Raw genomic sequence first — 13,843 nt, 5'->3', positions numbered from 1 at the left:
AAAAATGCCCCGTCTTTTAGTACATTAAGGCGTGTGATCAAACCATTTTTAAGGGTCAGACAGAATGCAACCTAAATACCTTAACACCTCATATCTATATTTTCCTCTAAACACACTTATATACTTAAATAAACGACTTTTTTCTTTATTTAGTCTTAAAATGCCGCCTAGTATTTAAATTGCCCGTGGGGGCATATCTCTATTCCTCATAAGCTCGGCTTCTCGGAGATTTCCACACCACAGTCACTCCTCTCAAGTAATGCACAAATTTTAAATTTAATGTTAATTAACCTATTTATTATCGTTTTTGTTCTGCTTGTAATTCATTGTGTGTGGCAAAATAATAAAATAAAATAAAATAAATAAAGTAAGGAAAACCACTCGCGTAGACAATAGTTGGAAATGTCTCGGATGAAGCAAACGAGTGTCGCGAGGCTTGCCATGTTTACACATATACCATGCGACTTTTACTCCAGAAATGGGGGCCGATGAGATAATGCAGAAGATGTGGGACGAAGACGTTGTGGGAATTGCTGATCAAAACAAGCGCTTGACAGCAGAGGAGGTGCTTGCTGCGCGCAAAGAGGCACAATCAAGGCGTTATGTTAATGGACTCTGAAGTAGCAATTCCATGGAAGGACGATGATACGCCGTTGTGTTCAAACAGAAAGACTGCTGAAGACCGACTTATCTCTTGAGAAACACGCTTAGGCAAGGCTGGGGGTTGCTGAGAAATACTGCCAGGTGATAGAAGCCAAGGTATAAAGGAATGAATCCAAGGGTTACATCCGAATTACATCCAGTTGGTACCCACCTCATTTTCTCATGTAGTGAGAGAAGACAAAGAGACTACGAAAGGGAGGATAGTCTACTATTCAGTAACCCTATACAGGGGAATGAGCCATAATAGCAGGTTCCCTGGACCAAAGCTGAGCAAGACGTTTTTTTATTCGCTATTGCGTTTCCCCAGTTATCTTGTGGCCCTGGTAGCAGACCTGACGGAAATTTTCTCACAAGTTACCATGGCAAGGAGAGACGGAGGGTACCACCCCTTCCTGTGGGGGTGGAGGTAAAACCTCTCTAGACTTGCAGAAGTCTATGAAGCAAGGAGCTTGATGTTCGATGACCGCGCCTCACTTTATCTTGCTCAGTACGTTGTGAGTCAACATGCAGAAGGTAACATAAATGACCACCCGCTAGCAATAGCCATAATGCTATTACAGGTGTACGTGGATGACGTTATGACTTCATTGAGCATTAACGATGAAGAGATTAAAGCTCGAGAATAGCTTAGGGAGCCACTTGGCAAGGCAGGCTTCAAAATGCGGTCTGGGTGTAGTAACAGGCTAGAACTACCTTGCATGAAAGAATAAGGAAAGCAATTAGATGCTGAGACGGATGTGTTTAACTTCAGGTTGAATCCCCTACAGGATGTTGTCTATACCGAGCGAAGGTTCGTAAAAAAATTTTCGATGCCTTTTTATCCATTACAGATGCTGGAGGAAGGACGGATATGGTTACTGGGTTTAAAATAGGATAACTTAAAGTAGACGTATCAGGAATGGTTCAGTGAGTTACCAGAATTTTCCAGAGGACCGTTCTCAAGGTGCTATCGCATTGCTGAGAAAATTGTTGTTTACACATCTATTCATAAAATGGTAGACGCGTGTCTGTTGGCATATGCAGATGTAACTTACGTTGGGCAAAAATATGAAGATGCAGCTCGAGAAGAAGAAGGGAAGCAGATTAGAGCTCTTGGCAAGAAAGAAAGGTATAAGAGCTGTTAGAGATTCCCTTCGAGAGCTGTACACTTTGAACAGACAGTAAGGGCTTTTTTTTCTGGATCCAGAGTCAGTCGAGGAGGTCTTAGACTTCTGTCGCCAACGGAATATTTAACAATTATTCCTCGAGCCCGAATGGGCTCCGAGTCAATAGCCCATAAGGCCGAAGGCCGAATGGGCTTTTGAATCAGAGGCCATTCTGGCTCCAGGAACAATTTTTTTAGTAAAATCCAACTAGTTGGTAAAAAAATATCGAGACAAAACAACTTTAGCTAGTTAAAGCTAGACTTTTATTTTTTTTTTTTTTTGCCGCCAAAAAGCCTGCGCTTTTCGCTACTAGTGGGCTATAACGTATAGCCTAGTAGTAGCTCAACCAATTAGAACGCAGTATTGATAACAGACCACTAGTTGGATTTTACTAACAAAGATTTATCAGACGCCTAACCCTAGACAGTGGAGACATGTACAAGACTTGTCGCCAACCGAGTATCAAAGATTCATCAGAGGCCTAACCCCAGATAATGATCTGCTGAAGAGACTTACAAGACTTTTGACGCCAACTGAGTATTGGAAATTAATCAGACGTATACCTAGAACCTCAATGAATTGGCGTTTGATCCCAGGAGCCGTTGGATACTGATTCTTAACCTGGTAAAGCTGTTCTGGAGGCACTGGAGAGAAGAGTTTCTGGCAACACTTAATACCCAAAGGAAATGGAGGGAGGCGACGGACAACCTAAAAGTTGGGAATGTCGTGCTCGTTGTCGATCAAAATGCTCCAATCGGTCGGTGGTAGTTTTTCCGCATCAGGATGGACAGGTACGCGTTGTACAGGTGAGTATAAGGGGCCAGAAGCTTATCCACCAGATAACACGACTGTGTCAATTGAACGTCGCTGACCAGCCATAGTCCTAAAGAGAGTCGGGCAGCTGAGGATCCGGAGCTCCTTGTAAGCTCCAGGTGATACCCCTGCGTAGGGGACTGGAACTAGTCAAGTAAAAAGTTCCCTGAGCACATGGAAAAGTGGCTGTTGTGTGTTCTTGTTTGAACGAAGATTTAGAACAGAACTTTCTCACGCCTGAAAAAATCCAAGAGGCGAGTTTCATACCGCCATGTGTGTTTCCAGATTTCCGCAGGCATACCACACCTTCCAGGGGCTTTAACTTCCTTTACTGCGTTGATGGCATCCAACAGTTCCTTGAATTCATGTTTTTCTTCAAGGCATACAATGTTTACGGGTCAGCAAATAGAACTAAATCAGGAAAAGCGTCGGCGAAACAGGTCAGCACGACATCAGTATATGCATTTCCGTGGAATAACTGCGAGTTTGCTCGATTTACGCCCACTCTTGGGTCTGCTCTAATGTTCCTTCCCGAGAAGGGACTTTTTGGGGGCTTATTTCCCAAACAGCGACTGGTAATCAAGCCTAATTTCGGGTCAAAGTTATTCGAACTCAGGGGCTGTCAGGGGTTGAGCTTTTTCGAACTGTTATCAGCGAAAAACCTGTAAAACAGATTACATTTAACATTAAATCGGTGTTAGAAATATGTTGATGATGTTACTTACAGTCGGAAATATGCAGTAAGAATACTAGAAAAAACACTCGATTTGTTAAAAAAATGGAATCGTTGGGTAGTGATGACGTCTCAGCCCTGAACTCCCCCAAATATGAAATGGTTTGGGATGACGTAAAACAGAACTAAATGTCCGAAGGGACCGCTTGGGTTGATTTTGTGACATTCATGTGATCACTTTTATACTTCTACTGTTTTGCGTTTCGTCTGTTCAGTGACATTCTGTGAAGCAGCTGTTTTGAAGCTATTAAAAAAATAATGCAATTTACATTTCTTTGTCTCGTTTTGTTCTCTTAAACAAGCGTCATAAACTCTGACCACGAAAGAGAAAATATCGAGTTTTACCAAAATTATGGACCGAAAGACACTCGGTAAGCATGGACTTCCTTTTTGAGAGGCGAATAACAGTGTATAAGCAATTGGAGGGCTTGCCAGACACATGTTTATCATTCACAAATCTTCTTTTGGATTAGCTCTCCCTCACTACATGAAACTCATCCTAATGCAATCGATACAAGTAAATCTTTGATTGGAAACGATTTTACAGACACAAATCACTGTGGGGAAATTATTGAGAGGCTCAGTCTAAAAACAAGAAAGTTCATTAAGTGAACGCTTGAATTAAGCTAGCTTATTAGCAGAAGGATGCACGATTACCGACATTTGCCTACAATTCATTTCTGTGCTGACGTATTTCTCTTTACAAATTTCCCTATTCATTTCCAAATTGTTTCTCCAGCTGTTAAAATGAATTGCATGTAAAAAGTGCAAGAGGAATAAAGGAAATTACACCTTCTAATAAAAACTTTCCTTATAGTTAAAAGAATTCTTGAAACTGAGAGTGTTTTGATCAAAGCAGCGTAAATCGATTTGATTCAGTGCATGGAATCTTGCGTTTTCTGTTTTTATCTCCCCAATAAAATATCAATATGAATCTGTAAATTTCAAAGAGCTACACAAGAGTCATACAAAGGCAAAGGATACAATTGACCGAAAAAAAAAAGAAAAAGGGGCGTTGTAATGTCAACTACATTAAACACCTGCATATATATAAGAACCAACACCGTAACTCATATGTTTACCTATATTAGAAATCGTATTTGTTTCTCTTTTCATTTGAAATTTCCTTTTTTTATATCGATGAAAGTAATATGTTGAGGATGTTTCCCCTTTATCAACTTTATTTGCAGATTCTTCGACACCATCGTCACAAAATAACATAAACTCAACTTCAACAGGTCAGTGATGTTAAGGGGTGGTCACAAAGTATAGTGTTGCAATGGGACTAAACGCAGTGGCGGATCCAGACCTTCATATAAGGGGGGGGGGGGGGGGCGGTCATCCAGACCCTGAGATAAGGAGGGGGGGCTGTCTTAAAAAAATTTTTTTCGACCCTTCGGGCCTCAGATTTGGTCCAAAAATAACGGGGATGCCCGGGCCCCCCAGGCCTTTCCCCTGGATCCGCCTCTGAATTGCCAACCAAATCTAAAAATAGTATCCAGATCTTATCGTTTTTCAAATAATAAGAAAGAGTGGAAGAAAACAGAACCACCCTGAGTCGGCCCCTGAGTCGCTGGACTGTTATGGGAATTCAAAAGTAATTACCGGGTGTCAGTAAAACGCAGGGTCGCGGCCGGGGCCGAGGTCGGAGTCTATCTCTTTTTCAAAGAATACTGTTTTAGGGTTAGGGTTAGGCGCGCTAGGGTTAGAGTCTACCCGAACCCTAGACATAACCCTGAAACAGCATTCTTTAAAAAAAAGATAGACACCCGACCCCACGTTCTACTGACACCCGTAATTACCAACGAGTTGCATCGTGCTCCAGTCTAAAGACACATTTTCACAAATTAACAATAGATAGTGTATTAGTAAAATCCAGCTAGTGGTCTATTATCAGTGCTGCGTTCTGATTGGTTGAGCTACTACTAGGATATATGTTATAGGCCACTGGTAGCGAAAAGCGCCGGTTGTTGGATGTTGCTAGTTGGATTTTGCTAAAACAATTATTCTTCTCGCCCTCATGGCCTCTGAGTCAATAGCCCATTCGGGCTCGAGAAATAATCATTAATTAATCCCGGGTAAGCCTTTCCCGATTGTGCTCGGCAACTTTTGAGCAACTTTTGGCGTTTGGAGCAAATTTTGCCTTTCTGAGCAACTTTTGAGCCAAATATAGGCTTACGTAGTGACCCCTCGGTTTAAAGCATATATCAAACACGAAAAAGTCAACGATTTCATAGAAAACTTCAATGTTTTTAATTTTTTTTTTTGTAATGTTTTTAATGTTTTCATTTGTTTAAATTTTTTTTATTTTTGTATGTTTTTTTGTTGACCGATGATAGTAATTATTGTAAAGAACGAAAAATAAAGCTTTTAATTAATGTTTATTTCAATTCCAACTTTTGAAATTTAGGATCGCAACTTTTTGGCCTTCCAGTGAGCAACTTTCCAGCATCTTACGAGCACAATGAAGAAAGGTCTAATCCCGGGGGATACTCCCCATAATGGCATATACGGGGGGGGGCTCAAAAGGGGGTACCTTTTTCAGGCATTAGATCGTTGAAAGGGTAAGGACTTTACTTGTTAAACTATATGAAAGGGTGGTTCTATCTCAGCGATCGTCGTCGCTGCGATCTCTGAAAAGTCAGGTTTCCATATGATCGCTATGATCGCTGCGATAGCTGAACTTTATTTTCTCAGCGATCGCAGCAATCAGAGCGAGCGTAGCAATCGTAGCGATCATATGGAAACCAGGCTTTAAGCTCCCTAGTAGCCTGCGTAGGGTCGCAGACATAATGTACCAGTCAATAACAAAACTACCCATGCCCCCGCACAGACCCCTGGGAATCTGACTTTTTTTTTGAAAGGTTTTGGTCAAATTCCCCGGTATGTTGGCGGTTCAGATGGTCAAATACCCCACCGGCTAGCGCTTCAAAAAGTGTCAAATCCCTCACTCCATTAGCGACTATTCATGGTCAAAAATTTTCCCCATGTGTCAAACCGTTTATTCAAATCTAAATTTCCTCCTACACACAACCGAAATATCTCAAGTCTAGGAAAACTGTGTCACGGAGATTTGTTCATTCCAATAACATTGTTCATTTCAGAAAGCCCACATTTAACGGGCTCTTTCAAGCTCATTGCAAACGGACGCAATGTTGGGAGTTGTTGGTTAACAATGTTGCTCCAACAATGTTGCGTCCGTTTGCAGGTAGCCTCAAAGGCTCTCAAACGCTCCAACAAAACAGTGAATATAGGAGCAATGACGTCAATAATCATTGAACGTCATGTACACGCTGAGCAAAACGCTGACCAGCATTTTGACACGAAAGTCAAGCCCGACAGGGCGGGCCTCATTTTGGGTCAAATTCCCCACTATGCGGAAAAAATGTTTGGGGTATGCCCGGGGAGTGGGAGATTTTGGAACTGACTGGTACAAAATCTAACCGTTGTTAGAAGTTTAATTCCGTCTTTGGCTTAGGCTAGCTAGATAGATTAAGGCTCGGTACTGATAAACATTCGGCTGGTGCACGATATACCTAGCGAATAGGAAGTCTCGAGTTACGTGACAAAGAACACAAAAATGATCGTTATCTCTTACACAATAACACAATAAACCTCACACAGTAGAACGAGAGAATAGTGCATAAATTGACTTGGTATATCGAGCGTCATCCAAACATTCGCTCATTTGTTTAATAGCCACGTTTAACTGAATCTGGATTTCTAATTTTTTTCGAGTAGCACCAGCAGATACAGGAGCAGTAGCAGTAGCAGTAGCAACCGCCCATGATAACAACAAGTCAGCTGGCCATTGGATTACCGCGACTGCGATTTTAACGTCTGGATTTGGCCTTGTTTTGATCGTGCTTACGGCGTATCACTTTATTAGCAAAAAGTTTGGCAAAGGATACCGCGCGTGTAAACGTAAGATGACATCCAATCATTTATCAAGCAAAGGAAATCACTAATAGAGTGTTTTCACATGACGTCACGGCGGCCATGTTGGTGTCCCAAAACAATGAAACGGCGGCCATGTTGGTGTCCCAAACCAATCCTCTGGGAGTTGAACTCTTTTCTTATGCAAACACTTTCTTTTGTTCCAATAAATTTGCATAGATGCTGGCCACGTGAGTGAAAACACTCTATAGGGTCTTTGTCACGAGGATACTTGGCTGAGATCATTACTTGATGCCTCACAAAAACGCTCGGATGGATATAAGAAGAAGATTCCACACAAATTTTATCAGAGAGCACTAACCATAATATTTTTTGTCGATTTTTGCGGGCAGAGCATCAAAACTTAAAATTGTTGGTTTTAACTGTTTAAGCTTTCAATTCATGGCCATCCTTGCCATCCGTTTCAATAGAAGACAGGAAAAAAATTTCAATGCCTAAATTACATAATTCTATAAACATATTACACATTCCTATTACATATTCCTATAAATGCTAAATTACCTAAATTACACAAATATAAGGCTACCATACCAGAAGCACCCAACGACTGTTTTCTGTAAACTAGCTGTTCGGAGAAGCAAATATTGCCTAGAATTTTCTATTACTTGAGGACGACTAAAAATTTCGAGATTACCGTTCCGTTCATGTACGATTTTCGAAGCATATCGTATAAATTCCCTACGATTTTCTGACTCTTAATTTTCACATTATACTTACCGAGTTAGGCCAATTTTTTGTTGAAAAAAGGAACCTAAAATTTTTGGATTCAAAATTTGGCGTTAAGAATCGGAAAACGTCTCACTTTCGTTATACGCCAAATTTCACCTACAATTTTCGGAAAAATAACCCTCACGCCCTTGTAGTTTCAGAAAGACTCAAGTTCCCCTTGGATCACCGAACAGTTGCAAAGTTTATAGTGCCGCTCAGAATGCATTTATAGATAGCTTAAAATACTCTGGATAGCCTAAAAAGTGTTTTCAATGTATTTAGGAGGAAACCATCATTGGGTGCCCCTGCCATATTACCTAACCCAACACTATCACACTATATGGCACTTTTGCAGGAAATCAGACGAGGGAAAATTATAAAAGCTTCAGGAAAGGGCACACCGTATTTTGTTCAATAGCTAGTAACTCGTTTACTTATAATGAACTGTGATGGAAATCCAATCTCAGCACATTTCATAACAGGCGACTGCATGATATTTCAATAACTATTTTCAAATATCATATGGGTCTATTGCCTACATATTTGTAACTAAGTTCCTGAGCCCAATTGTTCGAAGACTGATAAGCACTTAAACCGGGGTTAAATTTAACCCAGGTTTCTTTCTCTTGTGTTCAAAAGCTTTTTCTCGGATAATTTTCTCTGATATATTTAGAACGTCTAATCATCAACTTGTAGACAAAAAGAAATTAAAACTGAAATGCTTTTTAAGCTTTCAAATCTTAATTCAAATCTCGCGCTAACCCTGGGTTATCTTAACCCAGCTTTGAACAACTCGGCCCTGAAGTACAATTTAAGAACTGAGAATAATATCCAGATTCAACACTGTTAGATATGGTAAACATTCGATGAGACATTTCGGACCAAACCTACGGTCTAGACTTCCGAAAGAAATTAGAAATATCTCATCTTTCAGATCCAGATTTAGAAAAACAAACATAGCGGAACTGGTTCGTAATTCTAACTGTCAGAACCGCTATTTATGCCACTCTTAATTTACTTCTAGTGCTTGTATTCTTATATATAGCGATACATTCTTATCACACATTTTATACATCTAATTTACACCACTATATTTATATTCTTACAGTGGAGAGTATCACAAAATCTGCTTAGTAGGCCTGTGTATTGTGAAATAAATGATCAATGATTGTCACCAAACCAAGATACCCGATTTCCTAGGGTATCAGTATTTAATAGTTATATGATATATATCTCAAATTGTTTTAAGGCGAATCGTGAGGAGGAATCCTAGTGGCTCGAGTGTATATGTAGGAAAGTGCTAACAGTGGAAATATGCCGTCAGTATGTCGGGAAAAAAAGTCTATTTGTTAAAAAAAGGAAAGCACATAATAATACATAATAAATAATAAACAATTATTTTTTGTTTGTTTGTTTCGCAGATGACTTTGAAAAAGGAGTTAAGAGCCATCAGCTTTTCGTCAGCTATAGCTCCAAAGATATGGCCTGGATCAATGAAAATCTGATTCCCATTCTCGAAAACAAAAAAATATCCTACAGCATTCACACCCGAGACTTTGAGTTGGGACTGCCTATCGTCCAAAACATGGCAGACAGTGTCTACGGCAGTCGCAAAGTTCTGATTGTCTTGTCCGACAACTACCTCGCCAGCAACTTCTGTCGAGAAGAGCTGCACATGGCTGTCCAAAGGGAGGCAGACAGCCGAGATTCTTCGCTCATTCTTGTGGCGATTGACAAGTTGAAGAAAAAGAAGTTGCCTGGTGCTTTGAGAAACAAGCATTTGCTTGACTTTGAGAAGCTTAAGATAAAACAGGATTGGGAGAAAAAGTTGTTAAATGTGGTAGCAGGCCCAGGGGCCAAAGTTGCTTAATCTGCCTCATCACAAATGTTCGTAATGTAAGCTAGTTTCTGAGATAACTAATTGCCAGTTCAATCATATCGAATCTTGATAGTTTGACCTAAGCCATAGATCAAGTGCAGAAATAGTTGGCCCGGACTGTTTAGAATCGAAGCAGCTTATGAGTCAGTTAGTTCCAAATGTTTTCAAAAGCGTTCAGCTAAGTTCATGCAGATGCATGCACTTTCGAACTAAGATGTGTGCGCAGACTCAAAAAGTAATAATAAACGAAAAAAAAGGTAGCTTAGCACCACTAACAACCGACGACTGCAAAAATAAGTCAAAAGCTCTCACCTTTTTACTTTGCAGGCCGTCACAAGTTAGAATCACCTTGTACCGCATCGATACAGCATTTGAATAGCACCATGGGAAAGTACTACTCCGTAGCTTTTATTAGAATGTAAACGCTTTACGATTTTACCCACTGGAAACCCAAGAGTCATAGATAATCTTGAAGATTAAGAATAGGTGCTGCACAATAGTCTTTCATTTGTATGGCCTCAGTCTATAGCAGTTTAGTCCACAGGCTTCGAGTAACCTTTCACAGTATAATGAATAGCGCCATAAGAAATGAGTACGAACAGCTCTCACCAGAATTGCCAGCTAGCTTTCAAAGTGTCATTCACGACAGACTAGTGGGTTTGAATCTCGCTCTGCCCGTTAGCTAGTTTGTCGTTTCTTGGTATAATCAACGTTGACTGTAAGTGATGATTTCATGTGTAGGCTCGATTTCCAGCCGCTTGAGGAAGTCCCAATCGTATTCTCCTCATAACAAGCTGAAACTAACTTTGTGGGAGCGAAGGAAAACGGGCGTCGGCTTTCATGGTTATCGAGACTAGTTTATTTCCTGCCAATTGTGATTTTATTAAATCATTGCCAGATTCGGCAGGTATATTAAGTGTCGTTAATTTACGTGGAGCTGATAACGTCACTGTATTTCACTTAAAGTTTATAACGGGACTACTTTGTTTGTTCACCAGAAGCAACAACATAATTTGAAAGAAAACCGTAGTTCAACAGCTTTCAGCTGGATGATCAACACGTTTCAGCGCGAGACACGCGCAACGGGGAATGCCCCGCGCGCTCCACGTCCGCTTCGTGCTCACCTTAAAAATTCAAAAAAATAGCGCACGATTGTTGAAGGTTAGTTGCAAACTTTAGCCCACGAAAATCCTTCGTCCGATAAAGCTGCGTCTGGGTTGCCGAGGACAGCAAAGCCATAAAGTGATGATTTGGTCATGATGTTTTTTGGAATACCGGAGTTTGCTTTCAGTTTTACACGAGAGAATAATCATGTAAAAGCATTAGAAAATGACGAAACTTTTGTAATGAAAGAGGCAAGGATTAGAATTTAAAGTAACGATTATAAGAAGTAAAAATGTCATTTGTTTTTCTCCGTTGTAAGAAATTAATCACATAATTGTTTATTTCAATTACTGTAGAAATAGCATGCTAAATGTATGTATTTAATTATTCATTATTTGATTAATTATTGTAGTTATTATTATTATTATTATTTAATTTTATCATTATTTAATTTGATAATTATTTAATCAATTGCTGTAGTAATAGTGTGTTGGATGTATTTATTTAGCTATTTAACTACAATCAGCGTATAAGAATTAGGCTAAACACCAGCCGATTGTTAGGCTGTTTGTAGATTATTGAAATTTTTAATTTGTAAAATGGATATAACGATAAAAAGTTGCAATAAAATACACGAAGGGAACGGTCGTTGTTTTTCCTTAACCTCTCATCTGCAATGTAAAAATTTGCGGCAGAAAACCGAGAGACATTTTGTGACTTTACTCGTATTTAATTTTGTCTTCAACAACAACATTGAAGTGTCTCTTGGACAGCTCAGGATGCAGAAGCCCCCCAAAAGAGACACCAGGGCAAGGTTACATAAGAGGGCTCTTAACTTTTGTTCTGGAACAATAACCTATTGTACGAGAACGCAACCCCTTATTTCCGGTGGGTGTTCTGTGCATTATTGGGTGCTCTGTGCAATTAATAAGCGAAGTTTTTTGGGATTGCATTTGTGTTGACACACATTTGCCTCGCTATGAGGCGCCTGCTTACGTTTTGCCTCACTTTGACGCGCTAACTCACTTGCACTTTCAAACGTTTGCTGAGGTCAGCTATTCTGTCTTCGTAAGGCGTTCATCTTTTAAAAGTTTGCTGAATCTTCGTAAAGCGTACACGTTGCAATAGTTTGCTGAAGCTCTCCTATCGTTCTGTGTTTGTTGAATCTTCCAAAGCGTCATCTTTCAAAAGTTTGCCGTTAATTTTACATTGGATTAAGCCTTCAACTCACATTTTTCAGCATGGTTCGTCACTGTCTTAAAAAAATGTGTGCCAAACCTGCTGTATGCATCAAACCAGGTTGTTTGGCTCGACGGCCGTTGTTCCACAAAGTAAATTTACCAAGTTGTGTAGCTCGGCGGAAGTTGTGCCTGAAAGTAAATCTACCGACTTTTGAAGCTCGGCGGCCGTTGTTCCACAAAGTAAATCTATCGAGAGGTGAAGCTCGGCGGCGCCATTTCATGATTACTGGCTCTATGTTATTTATTCGGAAAAACTTATAAACCAGCCCACAGTAACGCCATTTAAGTCGCTGAAATCAACACACTCGACTAAATTACTGGAAAAGGTATTGACGTGAGCCGCACACACATTCCACCGAAGGCCTTGATGATTCCCTTGAAACGTGTGAAATTGAGAGGCGCAGTGCAAGTGAAACAGTGTTTAAACACAATTCATTGTTCCCCAGCGCTCACCAAAAAAAATGTGGTTTTGAGTATTTAATATCAACAGAAGTTAAGAAGACTTGCCATTAACGCTTTCACTTTATAGTATTTTTCGGTAATTGTCTACATGTGGAATTCCCAATAAATAAATTAATAATTAAATCTGAAACGTTGTCAACTGTTTGCCTTTTAACAATACCTGGGCCGGGTTGTTCAAAGCCGGGTTAAGATAACTCAGGGTTAGTGCGAAATTTGAATTCAGATGTGGAAGATTAAAAAGTAAATTCAGTATAGTTCTTTTTGTCAACAAGTTGATGACTGGATGCTCTTAAAAATAATAGAGAAAATTATTGCTCCTGGTGGCGTACTCCCTATGGTGGCCTGTACGGGAAGGCTCCTGCCGAAAGGGGTACCTTTTCCAGGCTTCGGATATATGAAAGGGTAGGGATTTTACTCGTTGAAGTATACGAAAGAGTCGGGAAATCTGTCATTTGAGTCTGTGAAAGGGATCAAAGGGCAAACAGATGAATTATGTGGCTTTAAAAAGGCGAGAAAACCTTTTATTCTTGTGATTGATTCCTATCTAAACGACAGTGCATTTACAGCAGTTAAAAGGGGTGCAACGTTCTAAACAAGGTATGTGGAAGGGGTACCATTTGTCAATAGAAGGTATATGAAAGAGGTACCTTTTTCGTGAAAAATGTTATATAAAAGGGAAAGGGGCTGGACCTCAGGGCGGAGCGTCCCCGCATAAAAATTTGTTGAGTAACCCCGCCCCCCCCCCCCGGGGTTTCGCTTTCAGCAACCCTTACTTCAAAATATGCCATAATCATATTTATCTATCGCAAGAACCATCCACCCTTCCCCCTCAACTGTTACCCGCACGCCTAACAAACATATCGAACGCGCTCTCCTTAACTCCGATTACTCCTACTAGTTATAATAATAATAATAACAATAATAATAATTTAATTACTTATATTGCGCAGGTATTCATAAAAATGATCAAATGTGCGTTACATTAGTAATAAAAGCATGAAAAAAAACTAAAAACCTATTTACAATAAGCAAAACAATAAGAATATATACACTTCCGCAACAAAAATCTAAAATATCGATATGTAACAATTAAAATTCATTCAACCATAAGCAAATTTGAAAAGGTACGTCTTAAGAT

At 39.9% G+C, this 13,843-nt stretch overlaps 1 protein-coding gene across 1 annotated transcript in view; it reads left to right on the top strand.

Annotated features, from left to right (window-relative positions):
• Nucleotides 1–10,342, top strand: part of LOC140932211 (uncharacterized) — a 117,071-nt gene extending 106,729 nt beyond the window's left edge. Inside the window, exons 5-7 of the mRNA XM_073381847.1 lie at nt 4,545–4,592; nt 7,096–7,278; nt 9,441–10,342. Of these exons, the coding sequence (XP_073237948.1) occupies nt 4,545–4,592; nt 7,096–7,278; nt 9,441–9,889 (680 nt within the window). The 3' untranslated portion in view covers nt 9,890–10,342. The remainder of the gene's footprint in view (nt 1–4,544; nt 4,593–7,095; nt 7,279–9,440) is intronic.
• The last annotated feature ends 3,501 nt before the right edge of the window (nt 10,343–13,843 follow it).

This window comes from Porites lutea, chromosome 3 (genome assembly GCF_958299795.1).
Source record: "Porites lutea chromosome 3, jaPorLute2.1, whole genome shotgun sequence".
Lineage (NCBI taxonomy): Eukaryota > Metazoa > Cnidaria > Anthozoa > Scleractinia > Poritidae > Porites > Porites lutea.
The sequence above is the reverse complement of the archived record's forward strand: the minus strand, read 5'-3'. Positions and strand labels throughout refer to the sequence as shown.